The following is a 24,675-nucleotide window of genomic DNA, read 5'->3' on the forward strand; positions in this document are numbered from 1 at the left end:
TTCTGTAGGTTTTACTGGGATTGACTCTGAGTATGAAAAACCAGAAGCCCCAGAGCTTGTGCTGAAAACTGATTCCTGTGATGTGAATGATTGTATACAACAAGTTGTGGAACTTCTTCAAGAGAGGGTGAGCAGAAATGAGGCATATCTTAGAAATGTTTTTCCCAAGTATTTTTATGTGCAATCTGAATGTAGGTGCTGGGAAAAACAAAGACAGTTTTTGAGACAAAGGCTTATGCATCTTTCAATTCAAACTTTTAAACTTATCCTATTGTGTGTTTCCTTTTTAAATATAAACAATGCACAGCATTGATCTCCAAGTGAAATAAGATTTTGGCAAGTGAAAAATTAATTTATATCAATAACTGGAAGGGAGAGGAGGCTGTCTCAATTGTTACAGAACCAACATTGAATGCTGACTTAAAAATGCTAGCAACCAATTTTAAAGAGTCTGAATTTTACATTGTCTCTATAGTGTACAAATTAATATATACTGCACATGTGAAGAGACAGGAGTGCACTTACACAGTGAGTAGATATCACTTAAATAGGGGCTGCTGTGCTTGTGTCTGCTTTCCCTTGTTTCCACTGTTTTTCTTGTACTAGTAAAAGTAGTCCTGCAGTTGTGTAATGACCAGCTCAGAAAGCTGATCTTCTTGACATGGCTGAGTTGCGTTTATGGTTCATAGCTTCTGAAAAGGTAGATATCTTTCCTTGTTCATGCCTGCAATCAACATGATCCCTTTTGAAGTCTCCAGGCCTTCTCCTGTTGCCTGATGAGTAGATTTGGTTCATTACCCAACCTAAAAAAACTCTCCCCCAACAAATGCCACATGGAAAACAAAACAAACAGACAAAAAACCCCAAACCCTACACTAAAAGTGAAGGCAGTGAAGAGATGGCTTTATCCTCTTGAAACCATGCCCCCAGAATTTGCTAATTCTCATGTAGAAGAAATGTGTTTCCTTACATTCTTATCTATTGTCAGTGGGTAGTGGATGACATTCCAGACAACTATTTCTTTTTAATTGAAGTAGTCTTGCAGATAATAACTCATGGGTTTTTTATGTGAGTTGGATGTTCTGGAAATTTTGGGTATAGACAGTATTTTGAGTTAATAAAGCTCTATGAAGTGTTGAAGCTGACACAAGCAAAAGACCTCATCATGCAGCCAGTACAAGTTAATTTTAACCCTCTGTGTAAGTACAGCTCTGGAGAGATTGTACTGAAATTTTCAAGAAAATTCCTCAAGGATGACTGCTTGCTCAGGGTTGCTCAGGAGATATGACAGGGCAGAAAACCATAAGATAAGTTTTGCCCAAATCTCCATCTGATTATTTTTTGGGAAGAAAATAGGAGGGAGAGCTGCGTAGGAGTCCTTCCTATGAGAGGTGGCAGTTCCTGACTGGGGGGTCCTGTGCCTCCTGCTCAGAACAATTCATAGTTACAGAAACCTATGTCACATGTGCCAAGATAATGATCCCTGAAGGCCTGCATTGGTACACAGTGCAGATTGCTGACTCCTAGCCCAGTCAGCTTTGTCTAAGGCACATCTAGCATTTTTTTTCCTTTTCTTTGAAGATAACGGTCTAATGAATGGCAAGATATCTTAGTGGTTGCTTAGTTCAGTGGAAGACAGTGAAATCGAAGCAAGGCTTAACTGGCACCATATTAATGCAGTGCTATCTGTAGATTTCCTGTAGTTTGAATAAGAAGGCTGGAGAAGGACATTTATAAGGGCATTTAGGGAGAGGGCAAGGCTTTAAACTGACAGAAGTTAGTTAAGATATCAGGAAGAAATTAATTACTTTGAACCTGGTGAGACACTGGAACAGGTTGTCCAGAGAACCTGTGGATGCCCCATCCCTGGAGGTGTTGAAGGCCAGGTTTGATGGGGCTTTGAGCAGCTTGGTTTAGTGGAAGGTGTCCCTGCCCAAGGCAGGGAGGTTGGAACTAGATGATTCTTAAGGTCTCTGCCAACCCCAACCATTCTATGCTTCTATGATTCTATGAAATAAATTGTTCAGCATTATAAAAACATTTTTCAGCATTATGGAAAAATGTGCCTGTGCTGCAGAGAAAGCTACCTGCATGCTCTACTGTAAATAACAAGAGCATAGCCAGGAGCTTGAGAGAAGCAATTTTGCTATTATATGGCACTTGTAAGACCTTGTGTGGATACCTTGTCCAAGTTTGTGCCCTTCTCCTTCACCCAGAAGAAAACAGACATTGATGTGCTTCTGTGACACGAGATAAAATATGGGAGATTAAAATTAGTCATAGGGGAGAACTTTTGCTATAAACATGGTCAATTATTAGAACAAGTTGCTTTGAGTGTTTGGGGATGCTCTGTCTTAACATCTCTTTTCTTAGAGATGTTAAATGCTTGATTGGCCAAGGTCCTGAGCAGCCTGATGTAGTGGGACCAGTTTTGAGCAGGAGGCTGGACTAGATGATCTCCAGAGGCAATCAGCATCAGCAAAGAACCCACCACCCCAGTGTGATGAGGCACATTTCCATAATGCATCTAGTTTATTTTTTAAATTATCTTGCCGTTTTTTAATATGAATGCCTTGTGAAATAATAGATATTGTGGAATATTCTTTAACTTGTCCTTTGGTAGAATTAAGCTTTCAGTAAAACTGATGCCTCAGAATGGTCACTAGATGGCTTGCTAGCCTATTGTTTTCCTAATTCCTAAAATTCATGCAGTTTAAAGATGCATGGATTTCTTTTGTTGTTGGTTTTCTTGTTTTGTTGATGTTTTTGTAGTCTAAGTTGATGTTTTAAGTACCACTTTCATGTGTGCAAGGGAGTCTAGGTTTACTAATCCTACAAGTTCTCCAAATGTCAGACTCAGTTGCTAGAACTGTCTTCAAGCTGTTTAAATTTGTATAATGAAGCAGATTGTTGACAGAAACTGCATTGTGAAACCTTTGTTTTGCCTGTTAGTGGGACACTAAAACCAGGATAATATTTGAAGAGATCTTTTTAATAGGCAAGTTTATTTTAAGCTATTGATGGTTTGTAAAATTAGGACATCCTAGCCTGGTAATGAGCCAGGGTCCAGAGGGAAATCTATGAAACAGGTTAATGTGCACTGCATCATTGCAGTGTTGCTTACAGGAGGCAATACCTTCATTTGATTCTGGGGTTGTTGTTGTGACAGGAGTCTGCTGCAGCTCTCCTGGGCTGTCAAGCTGCTGCTCAGGCAGAGAAAACAAAAGGCTGATTTTGCCTAACTTACAATGTATTAAAATCTGCTTCCAAAATGATGTCTGATGTGTAATGGACCAAGCTTTTCCTTATAAAACACAATTTCTAAGTGCTAGTTTAATTTGTCTTCTTTTGATGCGTCTTTGAGCACATGAATTATGCAACAGGCAGTGAGACTCATCACATCTTATTACTCCTTTAGTCGTTTTATCTCTCACTTGTCAGCCTATTCTACTGCCTTTGTTTTACTTTCCATGGAGGTAGTGCCTAAGGTCTGATAAGTGCCTTAAAATTCCTGAGTTATCTTTGTGTTTTCTTCAAGCATACCTATTTATTCTACCCTGCATATACTGGAAAAGTCAAGGTAATTTAATTATTGGTTGTTGCTCTAAGAGTGAGCTTTTTTTCTCCAAAAGTAAAGCATTATTTTGCAACAGTTTCTCAAACACTGAAAAATGTGTTTTAAAAAGAACAGTCAGCCTCTTTTCACTGATTTTTTGCTACTGAACATCACTGAAACATTTGACTGGATTTTGACATATTACACCATCCTTTGCTGGAGGAGACTCTTAACAGTTTTATCATGATGACCTTCTCTCTTCTTTTAATTATGGTTTTATCTTTGTGTTGATCTCTTCCAACAAGTTTAAAGTCTTAAGCATTGTGGAAGTGATAATATCTTGTTTAATACACATGTAAAAGCACTGAATTTTTTTTCAAATAAAAATATGTTGGTTATAGAGCTAGATTTTGGTTCATTGCATATATATGCACACATGATGTCACATTTAAATATTCTAAGAGTTAGTATATAAATGAAAATAGTGGTGTTATGGCATTAGCTGTAGGAAATACTTTTAATGTGTACTTCTGTATTAATTTTCAGTAGAGAAGGAGATTTATGTATTTTGCCTTCATGTTGCCATTTCTAATATGCCTTGTATAGTGAATAACTTAAAATCATAAATGCTTAGTCTCTAAATCTTTTCTTACTTCTTCAGCATATGTAAAAGCATTGAGTCTGCCTTTCTACTGTAGATAATGTAGGCATTAAGAAGTCATAAAAACTTCATTCAATTCAATAGTTAAATATTTACTAGATAAATGTTATATGGGTTACTTAAGGTTTAGAAAAAAACCTCTTGTCAGAATGTTTCACTTTAGCCAGTCTGCTGGCTTGAGTAACTAGCAATATATCATAATCTTGCTGGCTTTTAGATGAGTAAAAATTGCATAATCAATAAATTCTTGCTGCTGTCTAGTGCAACATTAGAATTTTACTTCTTGATGTGTGTTCAGTGCCCAAGAGGCATTCTGAGCAAACATTAAGTTCTGTTTATTCTTTCTATACAGGACATTGTACCAGTGGATGCCTCTTATGAGGTGAAAGAGCTTTATGTGCCAGAAAACAAGCTACAGTTGGCCAAAACTGATGCTGAGTCTCTGTTAACCCTGGAAATAAATAAGGTATTGTGTGTTCAGCTGTCTCATTCCTGCAGTTGAAGGACAGTCTGATCTGTTGCTTAGTGTAAATAGATGCAGCAGAAATACCTGCACTGGTTACAGAATACACCTTGATAGACTTTTCCCCTCTTTCCCTGTGTGAAAGCAACAGCATCTGTGGTTTCTTTGTTTACTTACCAGAGATAATATTTCATGAATAATGTCTGGTGTAGTGTTACTTAGTTTATCCCCACCCTGGAGCAAAAATCTACAGTGATTTCCTCCCACGCTCCCTCCAGATCCATGGATGAAACCATGCCTGGAATGTCTTGTATGAGAAATTGTTTCTAGAAGGATTGCTTCCTTTTTTTTTTTTAGTTTACTTACATAAACCATTTTGTTGTGAATTGTAATTGCCTAGAAATATAGGGGAAATCAATTACTACTTCTTGATTCTTCCTGTTGGTAGCCTTCAGCTGAACAACATTAACTTTTAATATGCATACCAAACTCAAACAATTGCAAATACCAGATCTAGTTTATTGCTTTTTTTGATGATTAGAGCATACTTGTGCTGTGTTTCTAGTTTCCAGCAGAGAGAATATAGAAAAGCATGGAACAACTTGATCAGCCCTATTCTTATTTTTGTTAAATGCGTTATTTTTCAACTCAGATCAATTAGATGAAGCTGCTTCTGGCTGTGTTTTTGTTCTACCTCATTCATTTTTCTGAATAACTAAGCCTAAACATAGATACAGTGCATGAGTTTTTGCACTGGCTTTTTGATGGTATTACTAGAAGTTAAAGCTAAGCATTTGATCTAGGAGCTGACTAAGCTCGGAGTTCAGCATCTATTGTGAGTAGACTTTGAAGGATTGGGGTGACATACTAAGCATTGAACTAAGTAATTTTAAAGTTTTCTTGGTCTTCTACTAGTAATGAATATTGATACTTCCTTTCACCACATTTTACTAGTTTTTTTCACATAAATCTGTTTAGACCTATTAATTGCTTTGTTGAGGAATAAATACTTAAGGTCACCATTATTAAACTTCAGTAGGGTCCCATTCTAAATTGCTCCCTATCTAGAAAAACAAATAATTTCTCCCTTCACCCCCAACCACTGGCTTGTTAAATATCAATCAAGTATCTGATGTAAGTTTGGGAATAAACTGTGTTTTGTACTTGCCTCAGTATAATTAAACAGTGTAATAAAATTAGTCATGTCCTTTGCAAAAGAGACTTGCACAAGCAAAGCCTGTCCTTGTCAAAAACTTCACCAAGTCTTAGTAATGCACATGCAGAAATAATGGAGACCACACACTAAGTCATAGTGTGACTGAGTGCTAAGGAAGGAAATTCTGTGTAAACTGATATCTCATGCTAAAATAAGTACTAGTCCAGAGAGAATTTGAGTTCTGGATTGTCTCACTAGTTTATGAAAAAGAATTATTTTGCATTTGTTTAAAGATTAGACCTCTTAATATTTACCTTCATAATTCTGATTTTTTTTTGTGGTAGTCATATGTACTGTTATTACTTCTTCCTTTTAACATCTTTGTTATTTTGCTTTGTTGGATAAAGGCAAGTGGGATTCTTTAATTTTGCTAAGATGAACTTCATCAAGATTTTTTAAATAAAATTTGTTGTTGTGTGTTTGTTGGTTTGGTTTTTTTAACACATGGAAATTTGATCCAGTGTAGGGACTGGTAAATAGCCAAAAATATGAACAGTGAGGAACAAGTCTTTTTTTCCTTACTTGTAGAAACTTTGAATTATTTGTGATTAAAAATGGTAACACTGAGAAATCTTCCTGCATTTTAGAATTAAAGCATGATCTATTATGATTAATACCTGATGCCAGTAATTAAGCAGCAACTTTTATCTGCTCTAAGCCTATCTCTTCATTTCTTTACAAGGTGGATATGCAGTGGGTACAAGTGCTAGCAGAAGGTTGGGCAACACCCCTGAATGGCTTTATGAGAGAGAGAGAATACCTCCAGTGCCTTCACTTTGACTGTCTCCTTGATGGTAGGGTAAAGCACACCATTTGTAAAACTGAACAAACTAATCATACTTCCAAAATATTTTTGATGCTTTGCTTCTTAGTGGTGGTGTGGTAACACATTATCAGACTTGTGCACAACTTCAGGTCTGGGATAAGGGAATAGAATATTATAATAACCAGTTTTAAATGGGATGGTTTTATTCTTTTTGTACCCACCATCATATTAGAATTTGAATATTTTGTCTTTTTGCCTTTACATTTTTTTTTCAAATATTTTAATTTCTGAAAAACATTTAATTCTAAAATGCATACTTCTAATTTGTGTTGAAGAAATTTACCTTAGAATTTGGAATTGCAATTTAATTGTTGTTTAGCTCTGTGACCAAAAGATTTGCTGGTATTAGTAATGAAGGAAAGGACAACAAACTGACTTGAGTTCTGGAGCTGTTGCAAGTGTGAAATCAGAATATGAATATGAACAGTTGTCACATGTAATTGGATTACTATGATTTAGTAATTTCCTGGGATGATTTAAATGAATGAATTTTATTTTGCATTACCAGTTGGCTAAGAATTTTGTTAAGATAATAAGTCATAACATCCTCCGATTTTGGAGTTTGATTGTGATCCTCTGTGATTTTTCATTTATTCCTCTTTCAAGGCTGTTTTACTCCAGCCTTTTTCCTATATTCATGCTTTCTTTTGCATCGCTCTTGTCTTGCTAGAGACCAAATAGCAGAACAAAAAGAAGTCAATTTTCTCTCAATTCTGTAATACAGAAATCTGTCATCCTTCTTATATTACTTAATTCCCTTTTGCCTAGGTGCTCTCCCATAGAGCATAATGCCATCCTGTTACTTTGCAGTATAATTTTGGGCTGCTAGTTTTGTTCTCATTTCATTTGCCTTCTGTACATCCATCCAGGTAAAAAGTCCTCTTCAGATGATATGCAATGCATTCAGCTGCTAAAATAGCTTGTAGGTCCTAGTCCTGTCCTGTAATTTTCTGTAAATCAGGATTTTTATAAGGCATTTAAGATCTTGTATAGGTGAGTGTTTCAGATATAACAATATAACAATTTTTTAAACTTCTTTTGCTGTTGTTTTGAGTATTTCGTCTGTGCTGCAAAAAATACAAGTAATGAAAAATAGCAACTAATTGATGGAAACAATTTTCAGTCCTAAGCTTGGATAAAATGATTATGTTCCTCTAGATGTCCTGCTCCTGATTTTCTCTTTTTAGGGATCTACTACAGCACTTCCATATGCAAATCTTTTTAGAAAAATGTGATTGCCTTAAAGCTGCTTTGCTACTTGCAGCAATGGCAACAGTTAAGTCAAAACAACATCCTCAAAGTTTCCTCCTTGCTTGTATGTTAGTTCTGGCTCTTACAGTAGCAGTCATTTTGCAGGGCTTTGATTCTCAAGAGAGGGAAATGGTTTATTACCTGCAGTGCCTCTCATCCTTTGGGCTTTAGAAGCAGAGTTCATACTGACTGACTTCTGAGCTGTGGAGAGCAGTGCAGATGTGTTGATAGTCTTCCTTTAAAGATTAAGTTGTCTGGAAAAGTCTCATCCTGACACTGTGCTCATCTGTGATTTAACTTTGCTTCACTGCCTTGCCTCAGTTTCTTATTTGTGCAGTCACTGAAGAAAAATGTAGAAGATATTATGTATTTATTTGCTGGTCATGGACAAAATAATCAACAGGTTTGACATCTCTTCATACATTGAAATATTTATTTACTTGTCTGCAAAGCAATTTTTTATCCTTTTTGGGGTGTCAAGCCACTCTCTGTGACTGCTGCCAAATTCAATTTTATGACATAGTTGCTTTGAAAATAACTGGGCACCAAGACTGAATTTAGGAGGAGATGCACAGCATGCATTATATATTTTGCATTATAAAAGAAGGGGGATCTATTTTTCTCTTAAACTTTTCATCCAGGTTTATAATTTTTAATTTCCTAAGAAATTTAATTTCCTAATAAAAATGTATTGCTTAAATTATAGCAAAATTAGCCTTATTTTAGAGTCTTTGCAAATGCCAAAACCTCCATTAACTTTAAAGGGTCCATGACTTTTCTCCTGGAGGCCACACAAAAGTTTAGAACCCAGGCCTTTGTAGAAGACTTAAAATATTTACTCTGCTGGGTTTCTCAAATCTCACTCTTGTAGAAAAGAAAAAGAAGACTTCAGCATCTGGCAGTGAAGTAGGTACTTAAAAAGAAGGACCACACAACCTTAAAATTCAGCTATATTGGCTTGGTTTTAGAAGTGAAGTAGCTGGTAAACTTTCAGCTGAACAAACTATGCAGAATGTTTGCCTGACTCAGCATTTTTTTCTGGAAGGTAAATGCTTGAATCTGAATGCAGTTTTAAGTATAGAACAAAAGTTACCTTTTGCAACAGTTCATTTATGCATGTTAACTACTTAGGTACATTTGTCTGCTCCTATTGCAATGGTTTTTTTCTTAGGGGCCCAAATTGTGTCTACTGAGAATATGATTTCCTTTCTACTAATTATCCACTCCAGGAACAATCTTGTCTGATATTTTACATGTTCTATTTTAAAATGTTTTGTGTATTTCTACTTTTTATAGAGATTCTTAAGAAAGGTATTAAGTTTCCCAAAAACTAGTATCCTGCCAGTTTAAATATTTTTGTGCAGCTCTAAGTATTTGCTGTGTATTGTGCTTGAGCTGTATTTTCAGTACAGTGTTCTCAAACCTCAGTGTACTCTTTCTCAAACCTCAATGTTTTCTCAATTTTATAGCATGTGTGTCTTATGGAAGAATGAGTTCATTCTAAAAGTTATTTAATCCCTGTTAAATTAAGTGTTTCAACTACCTGTCATGTAATACACTTACAGCCTTAAAAGTAACCTGTTAGGTAGATTTTCAAAACACCATTGATGACTGTTACTAAGGATAAAGGGCTTTTTTCTTTCCCTCTGCAGGGGGAGTTATTAATCTGTCAGTGCCTATAGTGCTAACAGCTACTCAAGAAGACAAAGAAAGGCTCGATGGGTGCACAGCAATTGCGCTGGTGTACGAAGGTCGCCGCGTTGCCATTCTCCGTAATCCCGAATTCTACGAGCACAGGAAAGAGGAACGCTGTGCTAGGCAGTGGGGAACCACATGCAAGGAACATCCCTATATCAAGGTGTGTGTTTGAAAGTTGAAAATCTAGTCCTGTTTGCTGTACTGCTGTGGAGCTGCAAATTCATTGAAGTGCATGTCTCTGATTGATGTACTTTGACAAAAAAACTACTTTGGAAATTAGTTAAAATATCTGAGCAGAAACAAAGGCAAATTTTTTCTGTGCAGCTGTTGAATAGTCTGTACTTAGTGTGAAAATCTAATGTCAATATGTACACATGAAATGAATTTAGAATGTACTGTAGAATCTGTGCTACAGAAGAGGGAACTTTGCCCTCCAGTGTGCCTAGGGAACACATCCCTCTGTGTCACCAGATGGATCATCAAAGCTCCTTAATCAGTGGATATATGCATTGTGAAGGATAGAAAACTTCTTTTCTGCCTGCATATGGTGCACGTGAAACCTGCCTGCTTTAGATGTTTTTCAAACAGGCCCTGTTCCTGGAGAGTTCATCATTTAGCTCTCTGGGGAGTAATTTCCCATCCATTGTGTTTGTTATGATTTTTTATCTTGGCCTTATGTGTATGTCACACTGAAATGTTCTAATTGTAACACACTCACCACAATGCTGTGTTGGCTTATGCAAGCTGATGTGAATGTTACATCTCAGCTCTGCAGAGCCAAAATATGTTTATTTCCCCATTTGTCTCTGAGGTATTTTTGTTTACAGGTATGACATAAAATTAGGTAAAGAGAAATCAAGCATACCTCAAATTATGAGCTTGCTCTTGAAAAGGGAAAGCCTCTGAAAAGTTGTAAAAGTATCTGTATGACTAATAGAAGGTTTTTAAAGCCCTTGATATATTCTGTGATGTTGAAGATAAGATTATCCCTTTATTGAAAAATTAACATAGATCTAATAACTTATAAGAAAATCTCGTGCAGACAAAATTTGAATGACTTATATAGAAGTTAAGGAACTATGTTCTTATGCCTGTACTGGGGTGTATAGCAGTAACATGACAGCATGTTAATTTGGTGGCTGTTCTTAATCAGAAATATTTGGGTATCTGAGAGATTCTGTAGTGCAGAGTTTTCTCATCCTTGTACTACTATCACACCTTCCCTCCACCTTTGTAAGATGTCAAGATCTGGCATTTTCTTCAGGAAGGGAATGGTTACTGTGAGATCATTTAATTCCTGCCGGTGAAAGAAAAAATAAATTGAAAAATCACACCTAATTTTCACACCTTGGCTTTTAGGTTTAGTATGTAGTATCTTCTGTTATATCAAGATTTATTATTTCTAAATTGCATAAGGCTAAAACAGTTATCAGAAATATGTATGAAACTTGAAAGTTTTTTAATTTCATCTTCAAAAGAAAATGCATTCTTAGAAATTAAAAGTTTCACAGTAATGTCTATGTCTCTTTGTAGAGTATGTTAAGCAGCTTGCCATAATTATTTTTTGATAAAGCATGAGGTGATATTTAAAGATATAAAAAGAAGTGTAGTGACTGTCCAACATCTGTTACTTGGGTAAACTGCTACCATGAAACAAGTCCAAAAGCTTTTGTGCTTGAAAGATTGTGATTTTATTTGTAGATTAAAGTGGGTGAATAGTTAATCAGAATTGTTATGTTTGTTACTTAATTCTTGACTAGAATCTTGTAAACTACAGAGTTCAAATGCTGCAATATCTTGTATTGCAGCATTGTAAATCTTGTATATTACAGAGTACAAAAGCTTCAATAGCATTTGCTTCAACCAATAACTATTAAGTGTGCAACTTTGTTGTATTGCTATATTGTAATTAAATTTTAAAATACGTACTAATAATAAATGCTAATATATGCTAAATAAATTGTAATAGACAGGGCTTTCAAGACTCTATCTTTGTTTGTCATGCAGTGTTGGTTAAGAATATTGGCTATTTGCATTTCTTTATATTATCTCAATTTTGAAAGAAAGGCCTACTGAAGGTTTGTGTGTCTCTCCTGCATCATGGGATAACATGTCTGGACTATGCTCCAGTGATTTTTTTTTTTCATTTTTTAACACTGATGCTTTACTTCCAACTGTCAAAATTAACCTGGAACACAATCCTTGGTAAAGATGTGTCCCCATTGCAATGCTCTTGATAAGAGAAGCTGATAACTAATCCTGACATGGACTTTGTTTTTTTTTCTTAGATGGTTATGGAGCAAGGGAACTGGCTTGTGGGTGGAGATCTACAGGTCCTTGATCGTATTTATTGGAATGATGGACTAGATCAATACCGCCTCACTCCGGCTGAACTAAGGCAGAAATTCAAGGAAATGAATGCTGGTGAGTAAATTTTTTTTATTTTCTTTCTTCCTGCAGAGGCTTATCCAAATGTCTGCTGCCACCAGTGTGGCTGGCATTGTTTCAAGGGTGAAAATTTTGAATGCTCTTGTAGGTGGCATTCTTTGCTTTTAATAGAAATTATTTCTATGATCTGAGGAATTGCATTGCCTAAATACATAACAGAAGCTCTGCTAATGCCTGAGGTTCTGAACTTTTATCTTTCCATGCACTGTAGACATGTTAGTAATGCAAGAAAAGATAATGTTAAAATGTGGTAAGTTGTGATTTAAAGATCATGTTTGGCCAAAACTACAGACGTATGTTTGAATGATGCACTTTCATGCTCTGCTATTTTAAGTCTGTTCCATGCTGCTTCTGGGAAATAAGGCTTATGAAAGTAGTGCAGGTAGGCTGGTGCCAAGTTTCTTTCCAGCACAAGAAATAAAACACTTTTTTTTACAAAAGTGGTTTTGTTAGGCAGATAAGTAAAAGGCTGAGGAATGTCATAAAGCAGAGAACAAACATGCTGCTTTCGCTGTGGCAGTGACTGGCAGGCAGCTGCACTTGTAAATGTGAGGAGAGAGATTAACATTAAGAATGCAAAGTACAACTGGTCCTGAGCTCCTGTCATTGTTCTGTGTGGTCTGTAGATTCTGTGTAGGAGCTGTAGGTCTGCAATATCAGTCTTTTGGCTAATAGACTAAACAAACACATATTTGAGATCTGAAAAATCCCTGTTCTCTAGGTTTCATTGGTTCTATATTGGAGAATCTCTCGTTACAGTGGTTTTGCTGTCTTGCAGGGCACTTAAGTTCATGTGAATTTGCAGGAGAGAGAGAAATTCTGTGGCAGGGTTTTTCATTGAAGGGTTTGTAATACTCTGGAAGAGCAGTTAGTCTTGCTTGGTTCTTACCGTGCTTAAAATCTTCTAAACTAAGGTGAAGGAAACTTAGTAAGGAACATTAAATCCCCTTTTATGAGTTTTGTTCCAAACAGCTCCATTTGTTCTCTTGATGATATATTTAGCCTTTAAGATAGGTAGCATAGTTTTATTTCTTATTAGAATACAATACCCTTATGCAAGTGAAAAATCCAAATAGAAGTCGGAGAAACTAGAGTAATTCTGCAGAAAATTCAGAAGTTAAGGAAGCTGATTTTTTTTTGTACAGTTGTTTTTAATTAGTTTTTCTTACTAAGTGTTATGAATATGAACGAGATCAAACTTTCTCTGGAGAAAGCGCTTCTCGTTTATTAAAATAGCTGCAAAGAACGGAGTACCTAGGATAAGCCCCAGCACCCACACAGTGAGCCAAAAACAGAACAGTGTGCTACCCCCAAGTGCACTGACTTCTCCCCGGAAAACAAGTTTCCAAAAAGAACTCCAACCCAACCGAATTTCCCCCATTTATAGCCGCCTTCGAATCCAGGATTGGTCCATTTTGGATCTGCATGGTCATTGGTCCATTTCCAGGCTTCCCATTGGTCTTTAATGCCATCCATTCTGGACCAATCGCTTCTGCAGGGCTTTGAATGATTGGTCAGACCTTCCATCCAATCCCTCTTTGACTTCATCTTGCCCCGCCGGACTGCCCTTCCACCAAACCCTGGACCCTCTGGACCCTTTACCTGGAACATTCTAATAACCCCCCCCCCCACTCTTAACATAATACAATTAATATAACATAATTAATATAATATAATTGAACTATACCCTAATTTAATATAACTTAACTTTTACTTATAACACTAAGTACAGTGATTTTGTAATAATTGATAATTCTTTAATGACCTGTGAGCACTGCTATTACACTTGTTTAATAGACCTCAGAGAAAAACATATACTGAAGTTTTTTTCCATGCCTGTACACCTCCTGATAAAATAACTTGCTTCCCTTATATCTTTTGTCTTGTTTTTTTTTCCTCCCCAGATGCTGTCTTTGCATTCCAATTACGCAACCCGGTGCACAACGGGCACGCGCTTTTAATGCAGGATACTCACAAGCAGCTTCTGGAACGCGGCTACCGGCGCCCGGTGCTGCTCTTGCACCCCCTCGGGGGCTGGACAAAGGAGGATGATGTTCCTCTCATGTGGCGCATGAAGCAGCACGCTGCAGTACTGGAGGAGGGGATCCTGAATCCAGAAACAACAGTGGTAGCTATATTCCCTTCCCCCATGATGTATGCAGGACCAACTGAGGTAAATACATCAGGAGTTTAAAGTGAAACAAAACCCTTTTGATATTTTCGTGCGACGTCTGATGTTTGTGTGTTGTGTTGTTTTAATGGAGGGAGAGAGGGACTAATTTTGCTTGGGAAAGCAGATTATCACGTTTCTGTCAGCAAGCAAAACATTATCTTTTGAAGAAACTTCTATATTGGAGGATTTTGATGGAAATGGTTGGAGAAAATACTGTGTTTATAGGTTCCTTTCTTTACAGTTACAAGGATATGATAATAATTTAATCCTTTCTCCTTTTTTTACAGTCTTTTTCAGAAGCAATTATAAGATCTTTTAACATACCAAGTGATTGTTCTGAATGTTAAAAATACCTAAGTTTTATGATTGTTAAGCAGGAAGTTTATATGTTGGAGGGGCATTCACATATTAAGAAAAAAGCAGTCTGTTTATTTTTTGGCAAACTTAATTCAGAGAGAATTGTTTCGAGGCTTTTGTATGAAATAATTCTTTGGCAACACTTTGTTTAGGAGCCAGGTCTCGAGTTGGAGTCCCTAGAGGTTTGTGGGAGGCAGCAGAAAGAATAAATGTTCTTAGTTGAGGACAGTTCCTTGAGGGGATATTGAGTCTCCATCTCTTTTTTTTTTTTTTTTTTTTTTTTTTTTTTTCCCCTCCTTGCTGGCCTCCACCTTGACTTACAGAAGTTCAAGTTCTGACCAGGCTCTGAGGTTACTCTGGGGAGCTTTTTTTATAGATAGGAGATCTTGCCAGTGAAGTTAAATTAGACAGATGCCACTTATTTTCTGCTGGCCAGTTGACTGCTCAAACAGAGCTTTTACTGCTTTTCAGTCCAGAGAAAGAACTGCAGTTCAGATCTAGTGAGTGAGTTCATGTGGGGAATCTGCTGCTGTTCTCCATAGGCCTTTTATGAGAATTAACAGAAATCTTCTACCTCATTCTTGTATGTGTGAGGAGGAGCAAAATCCACATTCCTTATTCTGAACAGGATAAAATTTTTCTCCTTATGTATTTTTCTCCTCCTATCACCTATGAGGTCATTTCCAGTGACCTCAGAGTACAGCCTGACAGTAATGTTTGTTCAAGTAATGTTTGTTCAAGTAATAAGAGAGATTCTTTCTTTAATAATTTTCCATGGTTATTTAAAAGTCATTGGTACTAGATCTGTTTCTATAGCATAAGTGCTTTACAGAAGAACAAGCAGCTGGTAATATGGCTATCTACAGGGTGGATGTGTCCTTCCAGTCTTTAAAAATCCAAATGGACAGCTTTAATAAATATCAGTTTAGGATTGCTTTGTATTTTTAACATTCCTGACAAGTGCCTTTGAAGAAAATCAAGAGATCTGTAAGGGAAAGCTGTATCAAAATGCAATAAATTCACCTGCTTAGGAAAGTTAATCTATTACATTCATGTGCAGTGTGTACCTGGTTTATATGTCCTTTGGGTTTTAATGTTCATGCAGACAAAGTGTTAGTTCTACCTTGAACAATATCCTTGCCACATGTACAAGTTGAAAATGCTGAACATGGGTGGTTTTTCATTCTGAATGTGTAGATGGGGCTGAAGTAACTTTCTGAGTACCTACCTTGCAGATAAAAAGGCGACAGTATGTTTTAGCTGTAAGTTTGATGGTGATCAACTTAACTGGTTTTTTATTATGTTGTGGCTCCATAGTAAAACTCACATCTGATTAAGGAAAATGTAGTAGTTACAGAGTGCATGCCCATTTTGAGAGCTGCAGCTTTGGAGCCTTTTCTTCTGTTAATTGTTTTTCCTGTCTCCGTTGTAGGTTCAGTGGCACTGCAGATCCCGGATGGTTGCAGGAGCTAACTTCTACATTGTAGGGCGAGATCCAGCAGGGATGCCACACCCTGACACTGGGAAAGACCTGTATGAACCAACCCATGGTGCCAAAGTGCTCACAATGGCTCCGGGCCTCCGAGCACTGGAAATTGTACCCTTCAGGGTTGCAGCCTATAATAAAAAAAAGAAGTGCATGGATTATTATGACTCTGATCAGTAAGTTGTATTTTCATTTTAAGAAAACTTTGAGCAATAGCGGCCTCTTACTCCTGCCCACATTAAAAAAAAATGTTTATAATTAAATTTATATTGCTCAAATAGGGCAGTGTTGAAGATGTGATTTTAGATCAATGTAGCTTTTAGACAAATGTAGCTTGATTTCAGCATGATTTGGTTCACAGTGCAGCTACCTATCTAACTTCAGCTGCCACATGAAGGCTTCCCAGGTACTGGGGTTTCTCTGATTCTGGAACATAATGGCACAGATTGGTAAATCCAGAGAAAGATATTATTATTTATTATAATGGTAAAATTAGCTCTCTGCTGCTTTGTCTTTCTAAATAAGCTTCTCAGGTGTCAGGTGTGCATCAGATAAGAGGGAAGAGACACAGTGAGAGTGTGCAGCATGGAAAAGAAAGGGGACAAGATGGGGTGACAAATAGCTATTAGTAATAAAGCACAATGATGCCCTAAGAATATTTTGTGTCTCAGGGTTTTCAGCTGATTTGTTGTTTTTTTTTTATTTTTAATCCAGTTACAGAACAGTTCATTTAATCTTCTGTATGCATGCTTCAATGTTATTTTTCCCTTGTGTGGGATAGCAGTGTTCAAAACTTTGTGTATGTGTTGCTCTGATGACAATGAATAATACTGGGAAGATGACTTGTCATTTTAATTTAACTCTCTTTATTCAGATTATTGACATATACTTTTGTTTTAACATCAAACTGCAGTTGGAAGTTGGTACTGAAATGCAAACTTCTCTGGGCAACCTGTTCCAGTGCCTCACCACCTTCACAGGAATGAGTTTCTTCCTAATATCTAATCTAAACCTACATTCTTTCAGTTTGAAGTCATTCCTCCTTCTCCTATCACCACATGCCCTCGCAAAAAGTTCCTCTCCAGCTCTCTTGTAACTTTCTTTAGGAACATGAAGTTGCTATAAAGTTGCCTTGGAGCCTTCTCTTCTACCGACTAAACAACTGCAACACCCGGCCTGTCTGCAGAGGAGAGGTGCTCCAGTTCCCTAATCAAATTTTTTGCCCTCCTCTGGACTCTATCAGATCCAAGGACTTTCTGTGTTGAGGTCCTTAGGGTCTGGATGCAGTACTCCAGGTGGGCTGTCACAAGAGTGAGGTAGAGGGGAAACATCACCTTCCTGGACTTGCTGGTCATGCTTCAATACAGAAAGATCAAAGTGAAGTAGTTTTATTGGTATATCAATTCTTACTAAATTAGAATAGTAAGGGAGTATGTGACAGGCCAAAATTCAGAATATTGATTCTCTGATCATCAATACTGCACTCTTAGCAGGATAGATGTAATTTGAATCAAGTAAAATTAGTAAAATTATACCTCTGTCATTAGCTGTAGCAAATTAAAGAGATTAAGGACAACCCAAACAACTCTTTGAGATTTTTTTATGAAAAGCAGTGGGAACAGATTTTGCCTTCTGTCACAGACTGCACATCACGAACACCCTTTTATCCTTTCACTGTGTCTACGAAGCCTTGGTTTGGGGCATTTTCTTCCATGGTTCTATAACGGTCATGGAAAAAAGGCCATGCTGCCACTAATGTGCAGTTCTGCCCTGGTGCTGCCCATTTGCTTTGTCCTTCCCTGGATGCTGTTTGTAGATGGGCTGGTGTGTGCAGCAATCCTCTAGGTGGCAATGCAGACACGTGCAGGGTCCTCTGCTCCTGCCTGCCAGACGGAGCACTGTGGTAGGCTCCAGACAGAGTTAGAGCCTGGGTGGGTGCAGCTGGCTGCCTTTCAAGATAGTCTGTGTAATGCTGAAAATGTGGCAGACTCCTGGACCATGTGGTGTTTGACTCTGCAAGAAGGATGGCAGGGAAGAGAGGATTGCCTGGAAACATGAGATGATCAGTACTGGTGGAAGACCCTTGGATGTGAAATAGTGATGTTTGTGGAAATATTTCCTGAGCTCACTTGGTTAAAAAACACAACATGAAAATGTGGAAGGAGGGTTGTATGCATAGAAGCATTGCTGTGACTTGTATCAGAAAAGGGTAATTTGGTTATCTCTTGCACCTTTCTCAGTTTTTTGAGGCCTGAACATTTGACAGCCAGCTAGACAATTCCAGAATTTACATCACTAATGAATGTGTGGAAGCTTATGGCAAAGTGCTTTCCCTCGGACTGAGCTATAGCTGGCCATGTGTCTTAGCTGCTGGGTGTAGTTATTCTTTCCCCATGTGGTCATCTCTTCTGTTCTTTCAGGCCTCCTGGACTCCTCCGTCTGGGAAGGTGCTTGTGAGAAGCCCATAGTAGACCCCATCTGCTACCTTGAGTGTGTCTGTAATTTGGTAGAGTCACACCCACAGTAGCTTGGCAGCAAAGACATGCAGAGGTTATTGTAGCTGGGCTCTTTGCTGCCATTAGTGAAATATCTTTTGGCGTCTGAGGAAGTCCTAACATAAGGATGGTGGTAGATGAATCTTTGGCTCATGGTGCGAGGTTACCAAAAGCTTGGTCCAGCTGCCAGAGGGATGTCTGAAAAGCTGTGGCTGCAGAATTAACGGTGGCAGAGAGTTGCTTTGCTCAGCTTTTTTGAGAAAGGTGTAACACTTGCTGATAGCAATCCTTGTATGCCTGTGGGGATGCGTTCAGAGGCTGTGGCACCACTGGTCAGCTGCCTCCAGTAAGGTGCTGAGCAACTGTGTGAGACCTGGCTGTGCCCGAGCTGCTCATGACCTTGCTGGCAAGCCTGGGAAGCACCAAAAAGCCTACACTGGCCCTGCCTCCAAATCAGTGCCAGAGGCCCTCACTGCTCTGGTGTGCTGCCTGTGATTCCAAGAGGTTATTGTGCTTAAAGTCTTCTGCTCCCAGAGCTGACCACACAAACACAGTTTTGTGGAGTTGGTATAGAAGGTCAGTTAGTTTCTCACTTCTGTTAGTACCCTCCAGAACATGTGCTCCCTTTGAGCTTCAGTTGATCAGGTGGATGCTTGGGACCAGTCTGGAGACTGCTGACTTGCTGTGTCAGGACCTCATGCTGCTGCTTAGCAGTGCTGAGCTGCTGTGTGGGAGCTGAAGTCACTTGGCCCCTGTCAGTAAGGAAAGGCAGAAGTATCCTGGTTGTATTCAGGATAACAGCATTGTCTGTGAGAAAAGGGAGTAAGGAAAGACTGACCTGAAAGCCTTTATAACAGCTGCACAGCAAGTGTAGTTGCAAAGTGATGCACAAAGCTTAACTTTTATAAATTGTTTAAATAAAGTTAACCTTTAGAACATTAAGAGATGAACAACCATTGACTTGGAATTATATTAATGTTTTACTTCATGAAGCCAGCACAATTTTAAATTTGTTTCTTGGACATCTTAGAACTAGGTTTAGCACCTCATGAAACTGAACTCTTGAAACTTATTTTTTGAAAAACAATTTGTCTGAAACTTAGATCTAGGAGAGTGATTTGAGGAATGCATTTGAAGTGATGTATAGCAGCACAGGTAGAACTAATTTAATTTTCTATTCCCTTTGGTCAAAATGAGGATGATAAAAATAAAATTGCCATTTTTGCTGTTGCTCAAGTCAGATAGAAAGCCTAATCTAACTTTCTGTGTGGGAAGCTTGAGCGTTTCCACTTGCATAGAATTCTGAATTAATGCATATAAAAGCTAGCAGGAATATTATTACAGTCCTTATCAAAGTTTTTGCACTTTTATATTTCATAAATTTTTTTATCTGTAATTGAATATATACAAATGTGTTTTAGAAAAGCTTATAGGAAGAACTCTAGTTATAATGGAGTAATTAAATTGAGTGTCTGACCTGTAAACAACTGGTAGAGTGAAGTGTAAAGAAAACAACCAAAGCCAACAAATAACACCCCTACCCAGCCACCCCCCTAAAAAAAAGCTTACCCAATGCTGAAATTCCTTCAGAAGATCAGTTAGTGTGCTTCTTCAGCCAAAAAGGCCTCACAAACAGTTACCACAGACAAGTGTAATTTGGGATTGGTGGCTTAATAATAGAAGTTGGTTTTGTGAGCAGAGATTCCCAATTCTTTATGGAAGATCAGTCCTATAAAATGCAGCCACAGACTGCTGCTGAGAAAAAACTCAATTAAGAAAGGAAATTAGTCTGGCAATTAAAAAAGCCACAAAAGTGTCTGGAATTAAATTACTTTTTTTTTTTTCCTGAAATAAAACCAAAGAGAACATTTTAGCTAGAAGAAACCCATAAGTAAGGTGACTGGAGCATATTGTTCATGCTATCTATAAAATATAAATGAAGCATGGGTATCTGTGAAGAAGATTTTTTACCTTTATATCTTTTTTCCCCGGACCTTTAATATGGTTGCCATTACTGCTTTAATCCTATAAAATCATACTTATGGGGGAGCTGTTCCAACTAAGTACATACTGTTCTCAAATTTGTTTTTTAAAGTGGTAGTAAGAGGCTGCAATAAGCACACTTGACTGTTCTCCTTAATTTAGTTAAGTAAAATATGGTTTTTCAATTACCATTAGTACATAACCTAGGATGCACTGAAACTCTGCATCAGGCCAGGAGACTTAAACCCAGCCAGTCAGAAAGGAATTAGCAAAGGATTTGCTTTCATATGTTGATATTAATCACAATATTGTGTTCTAATTTCACAAACAGTTTGTTCCAAGTTGGTTGGGGTTTGAACCTAGCTGGCACTAGTTGGTTCATTCAGCATCATGGGACATTGATTCCCAATGTAGGCACAGTGTAGACTTCCTGTCGGAGTTATGGTGTCATGGCTTGATGCTGAAAGGGCAAGTTTAAATTCAGAGAAAGTCCTTCTGGAAGAAGTTTAAGGTTAGAATTAGACCCCAGATAAAGAGGCTGTGAATTGTCCCAGAAATTAGCCTTAAGTCTAGTAGCTAAGTAGAATATCACAGTTGTTTTGAAGACAGACCAGGGTGAATAAGTCATGTTATCATTTTATTTCCCTATTGTTCTATTTACCTAAAAAAGCAAAAGGCAAAACTGTGAATGAATGGTCTGTATTTTTATCATGAGTCCTGTATTTAAGAGTAATTCTTCAGGACCTTGAGAGCACCAAACTTTGCCTTCCACAGAGAATGGGAATTCCTAGAAGATCATTTGCACATACCTGAGAGGAGGTCAGGGTTTCCCAAGATTATGACTGATCTTTAGTCATCTTTAGTCTATCTCCCAGATGAAAAGTCTACTCTGTAATGTGGCCTATACTTAGATTAAATTTGTGTAGTAGAGTTCTAGGATGCTATGCCACAAAGCAAATACCAATCCTCAGTGTGAAATGTTCCAGGACTGTTCTTCTGTTGACAAATTTTTGTTGTGGTTCTATTTCTGCCTTCTTTTCCTCTTTCTTTTTGGAGAATGCTTTTAATTGCAGTGGCACAAAGTATTGTGTTAGTACCAATCAAACTCAATTGGCACTAAAGTTAGTATCAGTCAAACTCAATTGGCAGTAAAAAGTCAAGTCAATGTTGTAAGTATTTAGTAACATCCAGTGTGGCTAAAAGAAAGCTGATTCCAGCAGCTACTGAGTAAAATTTTCAAGGGCACTTAAATGCCATATGCAGAAAAGGCTTGTGTTAAGTTTCATTGAGGGTCATTTCAAATCTGACAAGAATGGAATTTGAATGACTTTTTTTATAGCATCTTTAATGGTGAAGTGTTTCCTCCTCTCATGTTCCACTCAAATCCACCTTATATAGAGTAACTCTTAATGTCCTCAAAATTCACTCTGGACGAAATTTCTTGGTGTCTCCTTTTACTATTTCCTTCTACTAAAGCAAATTACTCATACTGATATGTTTTATTTCAAAATACTTGTGGGTCACATCATGCCACAGTGGTCACAGTACAGATAAGGTTTTTCTCCTTAGCAAGAATTTCAGTTTCTGAAATTTTATTGGAATTTGTAAATGCAGTAATTTTTTAAAAAGGCAAAAAATACTGTCTTGTGTATATATATTGCCAAGGCTCCATGTGAGTTACTTTAGCAATTATTAATTTGAGAAATTTTTTTTTTAAAGAAAAACCCTTTCAAAATAGACCTTTAGGATAATGTGAGGGCATCATTAGTACATTTTTAATTTTTAATAGCATTTTGGAAATATTTCTAGAAATATTATGACATGCTGAATGTACTATGTTTCTGATATTAAGTTCACTCACTTTTTTCCTTTCATTTTTTATAATTTCTGTAGATCTCTTTAGTGTCATGTTTCTCTCTTCCTTGGTATCTCTGCTTCTTACCTGCTTTTTGTGCTACTAGAGATAAGAAGCAGCTAAAGGAGTTGTATGTGTTATTGATGCAAACTTCTATGACATATCTAAATGTAGTAGTTTGGTAGCATTATTTCACTTGCAGGGGATGGGACAAAGTTGAGTGCTTTTCTGAAAACTTAAGAAACAAGTGGAAATAAAACACCTTTTTTTTTTAATGTTTCAACTTTAGTGTGGAGAAACCACACATGGAGTAACTTCATAGTACTTGTTTTACTCTTCCTGATCATATGAAGACTTGGTATTTTTTTGACAGAATTTTGACAGAATTAACCAGATTTATCACTTCCCCACATATATTTTATATAAATAGTTCTTTGCAAAGCACTCAAGTTACCTTCAGGCAGCATTAGTGAACAGCAGACATCTCTCTGCTAAGGCATAAAATTTTCAGATGTTATAAATAGCAGTGCCAACTTTTTCTCCCATGGAGCTACAACAAGTTTAATTTTTCATTTTTATGTGATTTTTATTTTGTAGGACTAAAGCACAGTAGGGTTTTTTTGTCTTGTGACACTTCAGGAACCCACAGTCCCAAGTTTAGAGCAACAAGAAAAGAGCATGTATGACAGTGCTGGTGTGTGAATGTATACAGTCCAAATCAAAAAGTTATGGGGCTAGTGTTATTGTGAAAGGAAACTGGAATGCTTTCTGCATCTTGCTAACTTCCATACCCTACTGAGCATAGACCAGCGCTTAGAGCCAAGTTCTGCCCTCTGATGTGCACACTTGGCTCCTGTCTCTGTCTAAGGCATGTACATCTGAGATCAGTACTTGGTTTTTATTTCAAACAGACAAGTAAAGAATGAGTAATGCATACATGTTGCAAATTGAGCAAATGGCATAAGTAAAATTGCATATTTAATTTAGAAATACATATTTTTTCCTTTGGAACATTTGATAGAACTCTGGCATTCCTGTCTTGCTTTTACTTTCAGTCCTGTGAGGAGTAATTTAATTTGTGGAGTTTTTGCTGCTTATGACTACATACCTGAGAAGTTAATAATAATTTAGAGTCTTATGTAAACAATGGTAAACAATCCTAATCTGTCTTCAGTTTTTCATTTGTCCAACTGAATTTTGTTTTTTAGGGGAAAGGTGTCTTTAGGGGAAGGTATTTTTATTATTCCATTGCTTTTCTCTTTATTTTGAACTGTATATGCCACGCTGTCAATATGCATAAATATGTATATGTGTGCTCAGTGTCTTGCAGAGGCACAGCTGGGAAGCTTGCCTCTAGATACTACTGAGGCTTTTACCTTCTCTGTTCTCCAAACAGTGCCTCACTAAGATGTACAATTTTTTTTTACACGTTCTCTAGTGGCACTGAAATGACCTTCTTGAACCAGCACAGAAATATTCAGCCAGCTCATCAGGCTGGTCTCCTGCCCTGGCAAGGCAAGGTGTAAATCAGGATGGCTGCTGTTGCCTTGGCAGAGGGCTCAGACAGTAGGTGGAATAGATGGTTCTCCTTCAACAGGAGTTTTTTTCCTCACAGAGAGCAAGCCAGGCTCAATGGAAGCACAGACTGAATTCAGTCCACAGGGGTTCAGTTGCACCATGCTGCTATATTGTAGATATTTTTGCCCCTGACGAGGGAAAGGAAGGATGAGGAGGACTCCATCTTATTGGAAGGCTAATTAATTACTTTATTATTCTATATTATTCTATATTATATTACACTATGTTACATTACATCTAAACTGAATCTGCCAAGCACTCCACTGCACTGAATCTTGTGACTGTCAGCCAACAGTTCCAATACACACCCCTGGATCCAATTGGTCAGTGAATCAAAGCACTCACACCAGAATCCAATTATCAATTCCCTTCAGGTAAACAATCTTCCACGATGCATTCCACTTGTGAACAAACACAGGAGCAGTAAATGAGATAAGAGCTGTTTTTTCTTTCTCTGAGGTTCAGAGAATGTGAAACCCAGAAATATTCTTGGGAAGAATTGTGCCTTGCTTTTCTCTGTGAAGAGAAATGGGGCTACACTGCTAAAACCTCAGGAGTTACCAAAGCTGAATATTGTAGAGGATGTATATTCCTGAGATTTACTGGCATTGCTGGCCTTGAAATGGCAG

At 37.5% G+C, this 24,675-nt stretch overlaps 1 protein-coding gene across 1 annotated transcript in view; it reads left to right on the forward strand.

Annotated features, from left to right (window-relative positions):
* PAPSS1 (3'-phosphoadenosine 5'-phosphosulfate synthase 1) overlaps window positions 1–24,675 on the forward strand; it is a 39,122-nt gene that overhangs the window by 13,275 nt on the left and 1,172 nt on the right. Inside the window, exons 5-11 of the mRNA XM_066548144.1 lie at window positions 9–127; window positions 4,570–4,683; window positions 6,579–6,690; window positions 9,626–9,831; window positions 11,960–12,095; window positions 14,024–14,292; window positions 16,082–16,311. Coding sequence (XP_066404241.1) covers window positions 9–127; window positions 4,570–4,683; window positions 6,579–6,690; window positions 9,626–9,831; window positions 11,960–12,095; window positions 14,024–14,292; window positions 16,082–16,311 — 1,186 coding nt within the window. The remainder of the gene's footprint in view (window positions 1–8; window positions 128–4,569; window positions 4,684–6,578; window positions 6,691–9,625; window positions 9,832–11,959; window positions 12,096–14,023; window positions 14,293–16,081; window positions 16,312–24,675) is intronic.

The sequence above is a fragment of the Molothrus aeneus genome, chromosome 4 (genome assembly GCF_037042795.1).
Source record: "Molothrus aeneus isolate 106 chromosome 4, BPBGC_Maene_1.0, whole genome shotgun sequence".
In the NCBI taxonomy this organism is placed as follows: Eukaryota; Metazoa; Chordata; class Aves; order Passeriformes; family Icteridae; genus Molothrus; species Molothrus aeneus.